Source organism: Falco naumanni, chromosome Z (genome assembly GCF_017639655.2).
Source record: "Falco naumanni isolate bFalNau1 chromosome Z, bFalNau1.pat, whole genome shotgun sequence".
Taxonomy (NCBI): Eukaryota; Metazoa; Chordata; class Aves; order Falconiformes; family Falconidae; genus Falco; species Falco naumanni.
The window spans coordinates 733,073-750,402 of NC_054080.1; the positions used below are offsets into that span (position 1 = coordinate 733,073).

At 48.9% G+C, this 17,330-nt stretch overlaps 1 protein-coding gene across 7 annotated transcripts in view; it reads left to right on the plus strand.

The window, feature by feature from the left end:
- Positions 1-17,330, plus strand: part of PAX5 (paired box 5) — a 132,147-nt gene that overhangs the window by 46,621 nt on the left and 68,196 nt on the right. For all 7 annotated transcript variants that reach the window (XM_040579961.1, XM_040579962.1, XM_040579965.1 and 4 more), the window contains one exon: positions 2,641-2,816. In XM_040579961.1, the coding sequence (XP_040435895.1) occupies positions 2,641-2,816 (176 nt within the window). The remainder of the gene's footprint in view (positions 1-2,640; positions 2,817-17,330) is intronic.

Consider the following 17,330-nt stretch of genomic DNA (forward strand, 5'->3'; position numbering starts at 1 on the left):
TGCCATATTGCCCAGCACCGTGCAGCAAGGCATCTCATCCGCTGGCTCCCTCCGTGTTTCTCTGGTCTGGTGTTTGTCTGAGGATTTCCCATGTAGCCAGAGATCTCCTCCTCTTCCTTGTATTTCTTGGGATGCTTTGATGGCAACACCCAAAGGTGGTCTTCTGCCTCGCTGCCCTTGGAGGATGAGCAGCCGGGGATGAAGGTGGCTGAGCCAGTGCCACAGGCACTCTGTGGTGTCTCTGTCTGTGCCCGTCCCAAGCCCCTCGGGATACCAGGATCTGGGATCTGAGATGGGAGCCCAGCTCCCAGCATGGTGCTGCCCCAGCCAAGGCTGCTGCAGCAGGCTTTGCCTTTGGCTGGCTTATCTTCTCAAACGTATTCACCTCCCCCCAAAAATCCAGAGCTGCGTGCTGTAATAAAAGTGCTGCTGGTGAAATGCAGGCCAGCAGCTCCGTATTTAAATATGATGGGGTCTCATTATACACCTGATCTCTGCGTGTATAAACAATGCACAAACTGCACTGATGTCGCCAAGAAATTTTCCAGGCCATGCCACATCTTGGATCATTTCACTGCTTTTCATCACCCTCTTTAGACCAAAACTGCATAAAGCTTTAACTTTGATGCCAAATAGTGAATAACATTAGTTTAACCTGAAATTTAAAGCCAGTGTTTCCGTGCTGCAGAAACAGGGTCTCCCCGGCCCTTTGCTACCATGCAGCTAGCAACCAGAATTTTAATTTTATAAGCCATGGTTGACTAAACCCAGCACTAGGTCTATTAGATATTATTTGATTTAGAATAGTAAAAAAAAAAGGAAAAGATTTAAAGATACACCGCTTTCTTATATTGCTTTGTGTTTTTTCACAGCTCTGTACACACGCTTAGACTTTCTATTCAGAGGACAGGCTGAAGGTATTTTTACTGTGTGGAATAAACTGATCCTTGCACTTTACAAAAGCCGACATTGTCTACTCTTGATTTAAGTTGCATGACTTTCTCTAAAAAGGTAAATATAAAGCTGCTGTTGCCTAAATTGCTGAACTAAAAGTTAGAAGGAGGTTTCCAGCATTAACTGCTAACATCAAATGCCTGTTCAGTCTATGTGCTTTGTTGCAGAGAGTGACCTAGGCTGAAAAAGTATTCTTGTGCATCGGTCCCCCAGTTTGGGAGACCTCTCTTAAAACAGCCTGGTTTTCTGGATACATGGCATTTTCCGCTAAATCCAGCTGCACTGAAGATGATCTCAAATCAGTAGTCCCTTGTGAAAAATCTTGTCTACAGTGCATCGCCCGTGTTACTGATGGCCAGCGCATGTCCATGGACAAATCTGGTGTCTACAGCAGCAGGGTGTCTTTGCACAGATTGCCTCTGTACTTGCCACCAAAAAAACTTGACGCAGAATCTACCGGAGAAGATCTGAGTGATGTTATTCCTCTGCAGGCTACTTGGACAGTAAGCCACTGCAATAGGCCTGAAGATCTTGTTGTTAAGGATGCATTTGAATTCTGCTCCTCAAAACTATCTTGGCAGCAAGTTTCTATTTTTAAAACATTTCCTCCCTCTGTCTAGTGCAGTGTTGCCATCTGGAGAAATCTGATATTTACTGTTGTTCTTGGAGTTCCACCTCCTGGAGTCCTGGGAATACTGCAGACCTCAGCTTTCAGTGCATAAAAGATACATTTCTGGCACTGACAGGTGAAGGAAAAGTAGAAAACCACTGTGAATCTGCAGAAAGCAAATTGAAACAAGCCCCTGTATTGCAAGAGTCTTTTTGAACTGCCAATCTAAACATTTTTCAAACTTGTCTCGGGGCTTTTCAGCCATGGGCAGTCACTTATGACTTCTGCTAAAAATCTCTTCCAAAGCGGGGAGAGAGAAAAATGTGCCTTGGAGCCCAGGCTTTCATTGTGTCAATAAGCTTAAGAAATACAAAGTGAAATGGCAGTGCAAGGATGACACATCAGGTCAGGCCTTGCTGAGGGTGTTGCAGTGGTTGCTCAACCTCAGGGACATCCCATCTCGGCACAGTGCAGGAAATGTCTGTGTTTTGGAGGTTGCCTGGCCAGCTGCTGCCAGGGGGACCTGGTGCTGGATGGAGAGCCTCTGCTTCTCAAGATGGGACGTGCCATAGCTTGAAGCTCGGCACAGGATGGAGCTGAGAAGGACTTGCAGGACCTGCAGGAAGGGGGTGAAGCATATGGGCGGTGAGTGGGCAAAGCAGATCTACTGGAGGTAACCCAAGTTGATTGTGACTGTAGCATCAGGCGGTGTACTTAATCCTCCCATGTCCTCCTGCATCCAGACAGGTTTTCAGGTGGTGCAGTAAAAGAGGTGTGACCAAAGATGTGGCCATTATCCTTTGTCCTGCCTTTGAATTATGTGTGGGATCATTGATTGTGAATTGGATTGAGGGTTGGCTGGAATGGAAAGGAATGGAATGCAATGGTAATGTAATGGAAGACTAGTCGGTGCGTCTTCTGGGAATATTTATCTTGCTTGTAACCTCCTCTCAAAGAGTCTTCGTGGTGTCATGATACTGGTATCCACATATAATCAGGGGCTAAAATGAGCACTCCTCTGTAGGTGTCATGATTGCAATGACTACTTATTCTCCATCTTCTCTCTCCTCTTTAAGGTATTCAGGAATCTCCGGTACCAAATGGCCATTCTCTCCCAGGCAGAGATTTTCTTCGGAAACAGATGCGAGGAGACCTTTTCACCCAGCAACAGCTAGAAGTGTTGGATCGAGTCTTCGAGAGGCAACATTATTCTGACATTTTCACAACAACTGAGCCCATCAAACCAGAGCAGGTACTAGTGCAAATGTTCAGTGTTTTCCTGATGATGCTTTCTGCTGGCAGAGATCTGTTTGGTGGACATCACCAAATGCTTCTCAGAGTCTCAGCAGAAAAAGATGGAGAAACAGCTGTCATGTAAGCTGATCTCAGCCAAAGTGCATGTTAGCCATAAAAGACCGAGTATTAAAAAATGAAGAAAAAACACTTGTTGTGTAAACATTAGCAAGTGTTTGCTTACGAAATTACACCTGATCTGAACCAGTTGCATCAAACGAGTCCTTGAACATCACAGCTTTTGATGCTTTTGTTAGATCAAAAGCAGACTATGTAACAAGAAGACCTGCAAAACCCGGTGCCTAATTTTGGTTCATAGTTGGCCTGATGGCGCACACAAATTGGATTTTGTATCCAGGAATGGCTTATTAGGCATGTAATTGGCCATTTGCTGAGAGAAACACCCAATTAGTATCTGAAAGTAAATTAGTTGCACCTACAGATTAGCAGCGTGTTTGAGAAGGACTTGGTGCTAATTTTTTGGGAAAGTTCCATTTTTGTAGGCACAGTAGAGAAGCACACGCTAAAACTCGTGAACTGGGTCTCTCTGTGTTCTTCTCCTTGGGCAGCAGCCTTTAATTTGGCTGCTGAGAGGGAGGTAGAAATGAAGATACCACTTTCAGCACTGATACTGGTCTAGCTTGGATGTATTTGGCCATTAATCTTCAGTGTTCTTCGTATCAGACCTGCTTTTTGTCAAGGTGGGTGGACTTCTCAGACTGCACACAAACACTGGATTTCTCTTGGGGAAATCTATACATTTGAAAGCCACTGGAGATTATCTTACGGTAGCCTACTACCGTCGTGGCTCCAGTTAAGTAATAGGTATCGGTGTAAAATTCTTGGGAAAAAAAAATGAATTAGTTACATATGCTGAAAGTCTGTCATTTGGTATTGAATTCGTAGAGCCATTTGCTTTTCACCAGCTTCTGCTGGTTTCGTGGTTTCCCTTGGTTTGTGTTTGCTGAGAAGCTCTGCGGATTGGAACTCCAGCGGGAAAAAGATGGAGAAGGTGCTGAGGTCAATTTGGTTTTTTGAAACGCTCCTTAGGAGCGCCCAAGTGTCTCTGCAAGGTGAAATGGCCTTCACGTACCACTAGATGGTGGCTGTCCCATCTGAACAGGGGTGATGCTGGGAGAGGACAAGCACTGTGTCCCGCTCCTACAGCAAGCCTTTTCAGTGTCGGTCACTTAGAAGTTGTGCGGTGTTAGATCTGTCCCTGGGAAACTTTTCCATGCCAAAAAAAAAAAAAAAAAAAAAAAAAAAAAAAAAAAAAAAAAAAGCTTAATAAAGAGAGCAGTGAGGAAAGAGGATGGTTTATTCGTTTCTGTGTTCCGAAGTCTCTGAGTCATGCAGAACTGTAGCTCAAGGGAGGGAGGGAGTGCAGGAGCAAGTGAACGCTTATCCAGAGATGAATTTTTACTGGTTTAATTAGAAGAATGAGAGAATTGAATAAGGATGTTTGCTGAAGTATTGTCCTGATGGTCAAATATGGGATATCTGGCTGTTGGTGGCACAGGGATCTCCTTGGGTCCACGTAAGCAGCTGTGACTAGGCTGGCTGTGCAGTCAGTTTATTGAGATCGGAGATACAGTGCTATTGATTTGGTTAACAGGGTACTCTCTCTGCATGCTCTGGGAAGTCAAATAGACGCTAAGAAACGTGATACTATGGTGTAAAAAAGGTGCTTAGCAGAACTGCCTCGCTTAGGCATTTTTAAGTTTGATTACAAATGGATTTTGTAGCTATTGGCTTTCATATGGGTCAGAGCATTGTTGTTTGCTTTTGGAAGGCTGGGCTGTGGTTAAGGGCTCGTGGCAATTTGGGGTCGGCTTCTGCTTTTTGGTGTAATGTAGAGTGTGACCTTCAACGTGAGTGTCATGGTCTGTATGATTAGCTCTGGTTCACAGGGATGTGGTATGGTATGAGCTACACCCCTTATCGAAGCAGTCTTGTTTTACCTCTTTTGGTGGCTCAAGCAAGGCTGTCATGATACTTAACCAAACTGGAGAAGCTAGCTGGATCAATTCGTAAGGCCAAACAAATCAATGAGGAGAAAATACTGAGGGTGTGACTTGTAAGACCAGAGTTGTGTCCGCAATAGATTGTCACAGTCAACCAAGACCTGCCTCTGGCATCTGGTTGTCCAGAGTGCTGCAGAACCCAGATGCAGTGATTTAGGAACTCAGTCAGCTGTGGATGTATGGAGTCCCGAGTTATTTCTGTAGAGGAAAATACGGAAAAGAAGCTTCTCCCTATAGAGACAAGGTGTGGGGAGAAGTCTGGTAGGAGCTGCTGACCCACTGCTTATCTGTTTTACTAGAATCTTGGGCCAGTAGCAGCCAGATGAATATCCCTAGTCTTACCTGGGCACGGAAACTTGTTGGTGTCCCTGTGCTGCTCACCTAAGCAAGGTTCTGGATATTTTACCAGAAGAATTGCTATGCGCTAGCAATTTTTCTCCTTTTTCTCCCCGTTTTGTGGTGCCTGTCTAAGTCTTCCTCCTTGCTTGTGCACTGAGAACAGTCCCTTGGCCGTGGTGAGCTGTGACATGGGGGGACAGGTCTGCACAGCAAAGTGTTTGCAACCTCAGCGTGCTCTGTCCCCGCTGAAGGCTGGCCTCTGCTGCCCAAAGTCCTCCTAATAAATTTTCTGGACAAAACTTGGGCTTGCCTGTTGAAAAGCGTGCATTGCCCCTCATGCAGGTATATGTTTTGATGGGATGTGTGGGGGTGCTTGCTCATCACTGCCAAACCCTTTACTTTTAAGTTCTTCCAATCTATTTCCTTTACTTTTCCGTCTTCAATGTTTCCCTCAGTTCACCTGTTTAAAATGGAGAGTTATTTCTCGGCTCGAAACATGTTGTGTTCTTGACAAGCATCACCTGAGTTTTCACAGCTGCTGTAAGCTGTGCCTTCTATAGAGAGACCCACAGGGAATGAATACTTGTCTTTGGGGAAGGGCTTATACGACGCTGGAGGAGAAGGCAACCACTGGACAATGACAGGAAAATAACATATCAGGCAGTCCTTTGTTCAAAAACAGTGCCCACTGCATGCGCAGGGTGAGGCAGGGATTCCACCTCGTATTATTAAAGACTGCATCATCCTGCGTGTATTGGGGGACAGAAATAAGGCATCTCCTATTACGTGCCTCATTTTGCAGCCGAATGTCCAGTGGTGCAGCTGTGCATGCATAGGTGTGTACTCTGCAGCGTGGGTATGTGATACCTGCACGTGCAGAGCATGAGAAACGTTGGATGGCAGGTGAGGTTGAGCAGCTGGGAGCTGGGAAGCCCGAAGCTGAGCCTTGCTGTGCAAACGGAGTCGAGTCCTCTCATGTCTTTGCGTTGCGGGGGAGTAACCAAGGCATATAGTCAGCACTTTAGAAGCGCCCTGGCCTGCTTCCCCTTGACAGAGCCCTGCTGCAAAAATGAATTCTTGTACGAAATTAATGCCTTTTCCCTGACGTTCATGCCCTTTTGTGCTCATTGTTTGCAAACAGCCTGTGATCGAATCGCACTGCCTGCTAATGTTCGCGGAAATCTGGTTTCACGTATTCCTGGGCATGGATTTGGAAATGCAGATAGCGGCATGTTTGCAATGCTGCCATTGTGCAGCCGTTCTGCTTATGGCTGCTGGTCGCCAGCACCATGCAGCTCTTTCATCGGCCGGGACAAAGCTCACAGCTTGAAATGTCACGTAATCCTCAGGTCTCAGAGAAGGAAAGCCGCCACAGCATCTGCCTCCTGGATGGGTAGCAGTTCCCTTCTCTCCGTGCATCCTGGTGCGTGGATCTGGTGCTCCTCCGTGCGTTAGCTCTGCAGTGCGGTTCCCTGTGCCCACGGGGAAGGCTGTGGGTGTTGCTTCCACAGCTGACATCCAGGCTTCCGTCGGAGCAAAGCCACTACTGACACAAGGAGCGGCTTTTCCCTGCCTGCGATGGGGTTGTGCTGTACGGCTACGGCCGTGGCAGATCAACATTCTGCAGCCTGGCCCCTGCCAGGGGCAAAACCCCACCTATCGTGATCGCTGCACTGGCAACTCAGATGTTATCCAGAACTGGCACTCATCCCATGCCCTCCCCGTGCACAGAGCTGCTTGTGCCAAATGGTGGGATTTTCTGGTGCCTGGTCGTAGAATAGAATCATAGAATCATTGAGGTCGGAAAAGATGTTTAAGATCATCAGATCCAACCGTTAACCCAGGACTGCCAAGTCCATCACTAAGCCGTGTCCCTAAGCGCTGCGTCGACGTGTTTTTTGAACACCGCCAGGGACAATGACTCCACCATTTCCCTGGGCAGCCTGTTCCGATGCCTGACCACTCTTTTGGTGAAGACATTTTTCCTAATACCCAATCTAAACCTCCCCTGGTGCAATTTGAGGCCGTTTCTTCTTGTCCTGGGAGAAGAGACCTACCACACCTTGCTACAGTCTCCTTTCAGGTAGTTGTGGAGAGCAGTAAGGTCCCCCCTGAAAGTCCAGTAGAAGCATCTAGCTGGAGGAACTGGAGGTGCTGGCTGTGCTCGGCAAGCCCCTCTACGTGGCCGTGAGGCTGACTGTCCTCTGCTGGTTTCCCACTGTTCCAGCCAGAGGGATGGAGGAGCTCTCCCCAGCTCTGTGAGGCAGCCATCCCGGGCTGGCCGAACCTGCGGGATCGGTCGTGTGAACCATGCGTTTACCAGTCAAAGCATGGACGGGAGATGTTCTTGGAGATCAAGACCTGGGAAACAGCCATGAGCTGGAGGGCTTCGGGCATGGGAGGCTGGACGGGTGCAGGAAACACCGGGGTTTGCAGACTGACGTGCTTTTGCTGACTGTGAGAGCAGGATTAATGCTTGCACAGGGGAAAACCGGGGGGTGACGGATATACAGCAGGATCAGCAGTGCATTAATTTCCTCCGAATAAAGAAGAGAATTATCTGTGCTCTATTTCTGTCCACAACAGAAATGGATTCTCTTGTATTTTCAGCTTCACACTTGGGTCCAATCGAATACTCATTGAAGCCAAGAGGAATATTTCCATTGACTTCAATAGACTTTAGATCGAGGCCATAATGAGGCATAACATGATGTGACCAGATTCAACACTTTGCAGGTCACCAACTTAGAAGAGAATTGCTTGCTGTTAATAGCAGATAATTCCCAGGCCGTTACTGATGCTTTCCCATTGCTTTTAGCTAGAGCTGAACCGAGTATCAGTTCTCGGATTATTTTCTGGGTAAAATGTAGATATTCTGGGCATAGGTAGAAAACAGTAACCTGGCAAACTTATACTAGTGTATGTATTCATGACGTGCAGCGCAGTGAAGTCTGAGTCTGGAAATAAGCGTAGGCAGATGAAATGTGGATAACTAATGAACATGAAAAAAATTACTAATGAATTGGTGGCAAAAAACTGCATGAAGCTGAAACCCGATTGCCCTCTATTTTGAAGAGTTGTGATGAAGGAGTTCTCCAAACTGACCAAGAGGGGGGGCGTGAAGTCCTTCAGAAAATCCTCAAGCTTTACTTTCCATCCAAGTGTGCTGCAGCTTTGAAAGAGGAATCTCTTTTTTTCCACTGTGAGGAGCTGTGTTGGATGGTGTGTTTGCAGGAATGCAGCCTCCTGAGAACACCCCTCCTTACAATATTGGAGTTTAATCTTCAGAAGTAACAAGGCAAGTCCTACTTCAAGCCAGAAAGTGTGAGCCATTTGTGTGTTTTAAAGTGTGACTCGCTCACTCTCCGAGGGCAGTTGTTGGAGAGGCAGAGGGAAGGAATGAACTGCAGGAGTGTGTGCTCATCCTGCTCCCTGGAGCATGAATACTGTGTGTTGTTTTTTTTTTCTGGAGGGGCACTGCCTTTGGGTGGACAGAGGCTGCTGTATACTCTTGATCCTTGTGACGAGAAATGCAGAGCTAGTATTTATTTGCTTGTGGCTTCCCTAGTTGTGCAGTAACCAGTAACAAGTCACCAGTAACAGTGGCAATGCTGGAACTATCTCATGGCTGTATGTGAACATCCAGAGTCAAATCTTTTCTTGATCTGCTACCTGAAGAAGTGATTTGAGCATGTAAACGCAAGCTCTTACGCAAAGGCTTGTGTGACAGGGTGCGGTAAATGAAGAGCAACTTAAAAAGGAAAACAAAAAACTGCACAGCTTGGCAAATGGATGCAAATGCTAAAATTGAGGGGGAAAAAAAAAAAAAAAAGACGGACAGACAAAGGAAAAGGAAAAGCAGAAATCAGCATCGATCTGCCAGCTCTGCAGGCAGGTCTGCTCCTCGTGTGCAGGAGTCTGGCAGAGCTGGGTGGGAAGGCATGTCCCTGCTGTGGGCACCCTGTGCCGCCGTGGACGGGGGTCCATGGTGCGGGATGCGTTTGTGGGAAGCTGTGTTACCCCTGTGCCGTCTCACGTATCCCACTCCCACCAGCAGCTGGTCCCTCATCCCATGCTGGTGGAAACTGGCCGGGGTGGGCAGCTGAATGGGGCTGCTGGCTTGCTCCCGTTTTGCCAGTGCCGTGAGCCCCTCCACCTGCAGAAACAGGCAGGTGAGGAGCAGGGGTGGCTCTTTGGTTTTTACAGCTGCGCCTCTCCCGACTGAAACCTCCTCTGATCCAGTCTGTGGCTTTATCGGTGGGAGGGGAAAAAAAAACAACTTTAAACCCCAGCATAAGAGAGCACATCAGGAGAGGAAAAACCTTCCCGTATTTACTCTCAGTAGACTATTAAACAACACTAGGCTATTAATTTGGCTTTTGAGTCTTCACTAAAGCCCATAAAAGCGCACAGTTGTCAAATGGAGTTCATTTTAATTTCCTTTCAATCACAGTAAATTATTCAGGTGATAAATCAGCTGGGGCAGCCTCCTGGCTGTAATAGAAACCCTAATTCCTGGCTAATTATCCAGCCCATTGCTGCCAGCAGATCAATACCCCTACCGAATGGAAAGGGCGCGGGGTCTGGGCGGGTAGGGTGGCGGAGGGACAGCAGCTGGGAGCGTGGGCGCCTGGGACCCCCGCCCCGTGTGGGGGCTGCAGGGGGTCAAGCTGTTTTCCGAGGGGAATTCCGAAGGGAGTGCATCCCCACCCCGGGGCTGCAGCGTGGGCCAGGGCAGCCGTGGCTCAGCCACCCGCCTGCCTGTCCGCCCTCGCTGTGCTCAGGCCCGTGGCGGGGCAGGAGCAGGATGCGGTACCTGGCGCTGGAGGTGGGTGACCCTGCCGTGCTCACACAGTGGGATGAGGTGCTGGCTTGTTCTGGGGATTGCCTGGCAGCGGGATTTTGCTGCCGGTTCCAAGATAAGCCATGACAGGGTGCTTGGGGGGTGTGGGAACGGGGGTGCTTGCATCCCAGGGGGCATGCGTATGTGCTGCGGAGAGGTACTTGCTCCTGGTGCTGCCGGTCTCTGCTAGTGGTAAAAATGGGCAGAGACAGGGAGAGCATCAGTCAGAGGCTACTCAGGAGGAGCTTTCCGGCTGGTAATATTTTTTCTTCCCGAGTATTACCTTTCAACAATGGTGAAATTTAGAGGGACTGGAGAGTAGCAGTGCTCAGCCATAACAACAGAGCTTGTCCCTGGGAGGGAGCAGCAGCTCTTCGGAGACGACACCTGCGTGAGGTGGTTGTTCAAGCGGTGCTCCATGCGCAAAGCCCTTTGAGCTAAGGCTTGCTTTAGCGGGATGCTGCCAACTGCAGCTTCTGGTTTCGTGGGGAGCCCCACCAGATGGTGGTCAAATAACAGGTTGTTCTGCAGACGTTTTGGATAGAGCTTTGCCATCTTCCAGGACCCTCTGGCTGTTCCAGGGAGCTCATTGCTCTGAACTGCCCTTGGCTTCTGGAGGCTGAGCCTTCAGTATGCGAAACTTTGTGTAGGATTCCTATTTGTGTTCACTACCACTGTGAGTGTCACTTACTTGCATTACAGCGGTACTGGGAAGACCCAGCAGGCAGCACAGGGCTAAGAGCTTTGGGCACTGGCTAGCTGGGGAGGACCAGTGTCCCCCAGGGTCATGCTGTCTGGATGGAGAAGACAAATAACGGCTGGGGAGTGGAAAGCAGTTCCACCAGCAGCGCAGATCAAGGTAGAGCAGCCACATGCAGTGACTTCTCTGCGGTGCCGTGGAGGGGCTGTAGCCTCCTTGGGACAGAGTCTCTTCTCCCATCCCTCCATCCTTCCATTGCACTGCCAGGATGGGATGGGGACAATGCACCACCTTCTGCACTGTTTTACAATCAAGAAGGAGAAAAGAAACCTGCCATGGTGTTTCTCCCTGCTGCAAATCAACTTTTATGAGTAGAAAGCCTTTTTCTTTAAGAATAGCAGCAGAAAGCACAGTTCCTTGGGCCAACACCTCCTGTTTGCATCCTTGCCGCTCTGCCCTCCTGTACAGGCGTTTTTTTATGCGTGAGCTTCTGAGCACTGCACAAAACTCACCGTGTGCGCCGCCTTGTTGTGACATGTGTTGGGTGGTGACAGTCACAGCAGACTGTGTTGTATGACACTTGGTATTTTGTGTGACAGTGGGGCCATGGCGGCGGGGAGTTTGGTGGGGAAGCAGCATGACAGGAGCTGTGTATCCTTCTAACGTCTCTCTGCATCAGCATCATCCTTTTAAAAAGTGCCCTGCAGCTTGCGTGAATACCTGGGGGTGTCTGTCTGAGCAGGGCTGGAACTGAAATGTCTGGTCTTTGGGTAAGCAAAACAGGTGGGAAGAAACTCAGGTGGGATAACGCAAGGGATGCCCACTGTTCTTTCCAGGCAAAGAGCTGAAGATACCCTGCATCCCCACCTGAGCTCGGTGTCCCTTCCTGTGGGTCCCTGCCAGCGGGAGCAGGCGGTGACTGGCTTTCCTGCTTTGGAAGCAACAGGCATCTTGGGGGTCAGGATTTCTGCAGACTTTTCCAGAAGGTGGTAGGGAGCATTTCCATGGGTCTGCAGTGCCTAGCGGGCAGTGCCCTGGGACTGGCGCTGGGGTTTCTCCGCACTGACCCTGCTGTGCTGGCAAAGCGTGGAGGTGCTTGTTGTCACGTAAGGAAACCCACGGGCCGTTTCTTGTCTTTCTGGGTCTCTCCATCTCAACTCAGCTGCAATGAGTCAGAACCTGAAGAAATGGGCCAAAAGGAAAAAAAAAAAAAAAAAAAGAGCCACTGGGCCATGCCTCCTTCTTCCCTCTCCTGCCAGCAACATGTGGCCAAATCGGTGCAACCAAACCAAGCTGGGGGAGGACAGCAGCGCACGGGTCCTGGGGATTTCAGGGTGTGTTTGAGCTCTCCCAGTGCATGTTACTTTGTTGGAGAAGCCCCAGTGACAGCCTGGGTTTACGCTGATGCTGCTTCCCTCTGCGTCTGCTGCATAGGGCTTGCTGGGGCTCATCCCCCTGCTCGTGTGGCTTCGCTGGGGACCATGTCTGGCTCTGGCAGGGCAGCGTGTCGGTCTGTCTCCTGCTTGGAGGAGTCCAGTTTGTTGCCTCCTCCCCTTGCCCCAGCAGGGACTGGAGATCCCAAAATACAGAGGTAGATAACAGCTTCAGGAGTTGCAGTGAATTCCTGGTTTTTAACAACCCCTTTTTTTCCTCCTGACTGCTCTCAGCTATGACCATATGTGAAAATACAAATTCTGAAGTTAAAGGAAAGGCCAGCCTTGCAGTGTCTGCAGCGCTGACATCTCCTTTGTCCTTGTCTCTTTGCTCTTTGCTCTGTACAGATGCAGTGGGGGATGTTTCTTCCCCCAGGCAGGCTGCCCAGGTTGTGCACCGGCTCGTGCAGAGGGACTGCCGGTGACATGTGGTACAGTGACATGGCTGGGGCTCTGGCGTACATGCACGACTGAGCCTGCAGGAGCTGAGGTCCAGAGCCTGTGATGTCGAACTGGCTTCCTGGTGTTCAGACATGGCTGGGAGCTCCTCAGGGACTCGAAATGCCATCGAAGAGGAGTGTGGTGCGCTTTTTACTCGAGGGTCTGGGGAAACCGTGTTTGGAAACTGCAGCCTTAGCACTGTTTCTGTTGGGTAACACCACAAGGGGATGCTTTGCCAGTCATGGTTTCACCTTAGCACTTTACACCTGCAGCTTAGTGACAACAGTGGAACACAGAGTCTGCAAAAGGCAGTGGGTGATCTCGCTGTGGTTTCCATGTGTGGTACAGGGGTGGGAAATTTAAGAAAAGCTTTCCCCTCTTGTTACCTTTCCCGAGTGTCCACATTTCTTTGCAGTTTGGGCACTGGCTTTGAGTGATTGTTCATCACGTGTTTTGCGGGAAATAGCTGATTTTTTTCAGTTCAGAGAGATAAACTAGGTCTAACATATCAGCAAGTTTTAAATAATACCCCTCATCTTTATCTTCAGTGGAGTCTTCCTTCCAAGGTTTCATGTCACCAGCAGATAGAGGGGCTGTCATTACAGAAAAAGTCACAGAAGGTAGCCAGTCAAACAGCAGATTCTGCCCAAGAGCTGACGGAGATGAGTGATTTACTGGCTGCCCATTAGATTTTCAATAAAACATCAAAGTGTAATATATGAGCAAGATGAGTAGACTTATAATTGCTCATGTGGTCTCTGTCCCTTTGAGAAACAGTAGGGGAGCCATCCGTGCACATTACAGCAGTAGGCGATGCTCCGCTTGCATAGGAAAATAGATTTGGGATTGTCCTGAAGCTGGTTTTTTCTGTGGAAGAAGACAACGTCATGCAACATGCGACAGTACTAGTCAGTCAAGATCATGTCATAGCAAAATTGAATGACCTCCTTATGCCTGTGTTAGCCCTGCAAGAGAGGGAGGGACAAATCTGTGAGTAAACACACTTGCGCGTTGGTTTGTTTAATGCCTGGCATGCTCCTGTTGTATTTGAGGGGAAGGGCTCGCACCGGCATTTGAAGAATAGAATAAGACTTCTTATTCCCCAGTAAGCGCCTGGATCCCTCAGGCTTGCTTTGCACAGTTGCGAACACAATGCCCACCCTTTGGTTCAGAAATTACTGCTGTTTGACACTCGTTCTGTAGGCTTTCCCTACGTTTGTCCGTCACTTTAATCCGCAAAGATGAGTTTCTCAAAGTACATTCCCTACACAGCTAGTGAACACCCCGAGATCTTGATGGGCTGAAGCATCTTAGAAAGAGCCAAACGCGCACACAGTGCGAGTAGAGGAGACAGGGGCCATGAGCTGAGGCAGGAGAGGCTCTGCAGGGTCCAAGGGAGCCCTTCTCCCTGCCCCAAGGACAGGCAGGCAGGGCAGAGGTTACCCTCAGAAGTTACGCAGTCTCCATCCATGGTGGTTTTCAAGACCCAGCTGGATAAAATCCTGAGCGACCTGTCTGGGCCCAGTAGTTGGCCCTGCTTTGAGGGATCTCTGGAGCTTCCTTACAGCCTGGATTATCCTATGACCCTAATGTCCAGTTACCAGCTGTTCTTCCCAGCTGCTGTGACGTTGGGGAAACTTCCGTGTGGTTGCAATGGAAAATGTAAAAAGCACGGCTGGAGTGGGAAAGCAGGACCTGTTTCACACAGCGTGCAGGATGAGACGGAGACCCGTCTGGGGTGAAGTGGCCAGGAGCTGTGCGGCTTGCTCAGTGCAGATGCTGGCTTTTCGGAAGAATGCTGTAGTTTTGGGCTGTCATTTGTTTAGAGGGTCATCGAATGAGACAACCTGCAGAACCGGTTGTGTGACGACAAAAAGCCATTGTGGAGATAAGCCAGAAAAAAGGGCTCATTTCATAATTCCTCTCCGCTCATATGAATAGCAGCTGCTTAAAAATCTGGTGGCGGCAGAATTCACTGAAATGAAAAAAAAATAATTAAGTCTGAAAGGAAGGAAGCTCTTACACTAAGAGAGCATCTTAACATGTGTGTGGGGGGGTGGGTTACAGCCCTTCTCCTCCCACCTTGAAAATATAATCGAGTAAGGGCAACCTTGGAGAGGCAGGGGTTTCCTCTGCTCATTCTCCGTGCTCTAGAAGTTTCCTCCGGGCTGAGAGCTGACCTGAAGTGTGAGTCAGTCCAGACAAGTCACGTCCAGAGACGTACCCGGCAGGCTGGGGGAGAAGGAGGTGCTGGAGGCGGCAGGTGCCTTTCCGAAATGGGGGCTGCAAAGTGGAGCCAGGCAGAAGAACTGCGCTCATCGGACGCTGCGTTTGGCTAAGAGCGTTGGACCGGTTATTAGGACCTGCCTAAATAATTAAAAGGCATTAAGTAACAGACAGAATTAAGGTACGCAAGAAATTGTCATCGGATTATGCGCCTGATGAGTGGTTTTCAAGCCCTGCCAAGCTGGAAGGCTTCGCACCAGTGGGAGTTTTTGTTGAAGGCACAGCCCCCATGTCTGTGTTTCCCCTCGGGCTTCTTGTGGCTGTGGAGAAAAAAATTGAAAATTTAACCCCAAATACACTTCTGGCATAAGAACGGGGGCAGCTGTCAGGGTGGGAAGAGATGCTCGGCTCATACCTGCAGTGGGTTCCCTTCTGGTTGTCTGTCGCTCTTTACTCATCGTGATGTTTTACTGCATGTGCTGTGCCGGGGTGTCTCCAGCTCGGCTGACGTTTGAGCGGCAAAATGATGGTTCTTGCGACAGCAGCGTGTCTGCCTGAACCTGTTTTTGATAAAACCAGAAACGTTTCACCGAAACTTGGGCTCTTTGATGGTTTTTCTGTGTAGAAGGTCCCTCGCTGGAGCCTTTCATGATAGGGAGGATGTCCAGAGCCTCCAGCAGCAGCAGGCTGTGGGTGTCATTAGACAGCCTCTTTACGTGGAACCACCACCCTATAGGCACCCTGTAGGTACCATACTCATTGGTTAGCCTGCCCCTGTTTTGCTTCATTTTCTGTACCTACGTTCAGACAATTTCTGATGTTTCTAGGTGTTTTTTCTGAAGCTGAGGAGGCCTTTTCCCTTCCTCAGAAGAAGACAGAAAGGAGGAAGCATTCAGCTTCTCAGTCATTGTCGCAGCAAAGAAAGCACCACGTAATTCCCCAGATTTTCCCATTTTGTCCTGCCTGGGGTTTTCACTCACACAAAGCATGCCTGCAGCGTGTGCGAAGGGGAAGGGCTGCCTCACACTTCTGTATCCTCCGAAGTCCTCCCTGGCACCCTTGTTTGCTGCACAAAATACCCTGTCCGAGCGATCCGAGCTGGGGGAGTTGCATTGCCCTCTGTTAGCGCGTGGGTTGTTCCCCATGGAGTTCAGTTCCTCCTGCCTCTGTAGCTCCACATCCCTGAGGACTTATTACTAGAAAGTGCTTCATAAATCTTCCAGGAACAATGTTTTTGTCCTTGTATTTTTGGCTTTTTTCGTAAACATGCCGTAATGAAAACTAGATTGCAATATTGTGGTCCTTGCCATTCCAGTCTTGGGTATAGGTGAAGACACGGAAGAAAAACTTGTTGTGCTGTTTGATTTGTTGTTGGTTTTTTTTTTTTAGTTGTTTTTTTTTTTTTTTTTTATTGAGCTCCTTTGCACGTTGGGGATTGGATGGGAAATTCACATCACATTGTAGGGAAAGTTGCCACCCCCAAGATAGAAGGCAGAAGACTCCTGACCCCCGTAGGGTCACCAGGCTCCCAGGGATGCCAACAGGAAAAGCGAGTCTTTTGGAAAATGAAGGACGTGTGTTTCTGTCAGTCTTTGATAGTCCCTGAAATTTGGGAGTTTATGGGTTGATACGGATGTATTCAGCTTGAACTTTGCAACATGCCAGAAAGCACAGCAAAACTCCCTGGCTTGCTTTGTTGGCTTTCACCTGGGTAGAGATTTGTGGCACCCAGAGCTGCAGCAACTGCAGAGGCAGTGGCCACTCGGGAGGCTTGGTCCATCGTAAATGCTGCCTGGGGTGCTCCTTTAAAACCAGTTTATTGTACACGATACATAATATGATACGGAGAGTGTTACCAAACAGTTCTTAGAAAGCGTTCGTGAAACACCTTCAGATAGTTGGTCTGAAAGAGTTACAGAAATACAAAAGTTCTTGCAAATTTGCACAAGGCTTCTGAAGTCGTGGGAGCTGTCAGTAGGATTGAAGGTTTGGCAGTATTGATGTAAACTTCATGCGTATTCCCAGCGTGCCTTCATATTTCTGCTTCATATTTCTCTGTAGGGAAATACTTGACCGGGCTGCTGGTTGTGTTTTTGTCCCTGCTTACCCGTGCCGGGTGCTTGGGTGGAAGCAGTGGAGCCACTTGTGATGGAGCATCATACATTTGCCCTCCTCCTGTGGCTGAAATTGTTAATGTTGCGGGTGGAAGTGTCCAGTTCCTCTCCTGAGAAGCAGAGGGTCTTAGCAATATCTTGTGGCAATGAGTGGCACAAAGGGGTTGTGCTGGGTTTACAAAAAGCAAACTGCTTTTTTCCACCAGGGTGGGATGCTCTGTTTCATTTTGCTGTATTTCAGTTGGGTGTCTTATGCTTTGTTTTAATTGGGGTGCCCTTGTTTTTAGCGTTGCAGGTGGGATGGTGAAGGATGCCCACAGAGCATCAAGGTGATCGATCAGTTTGCGTTGGGG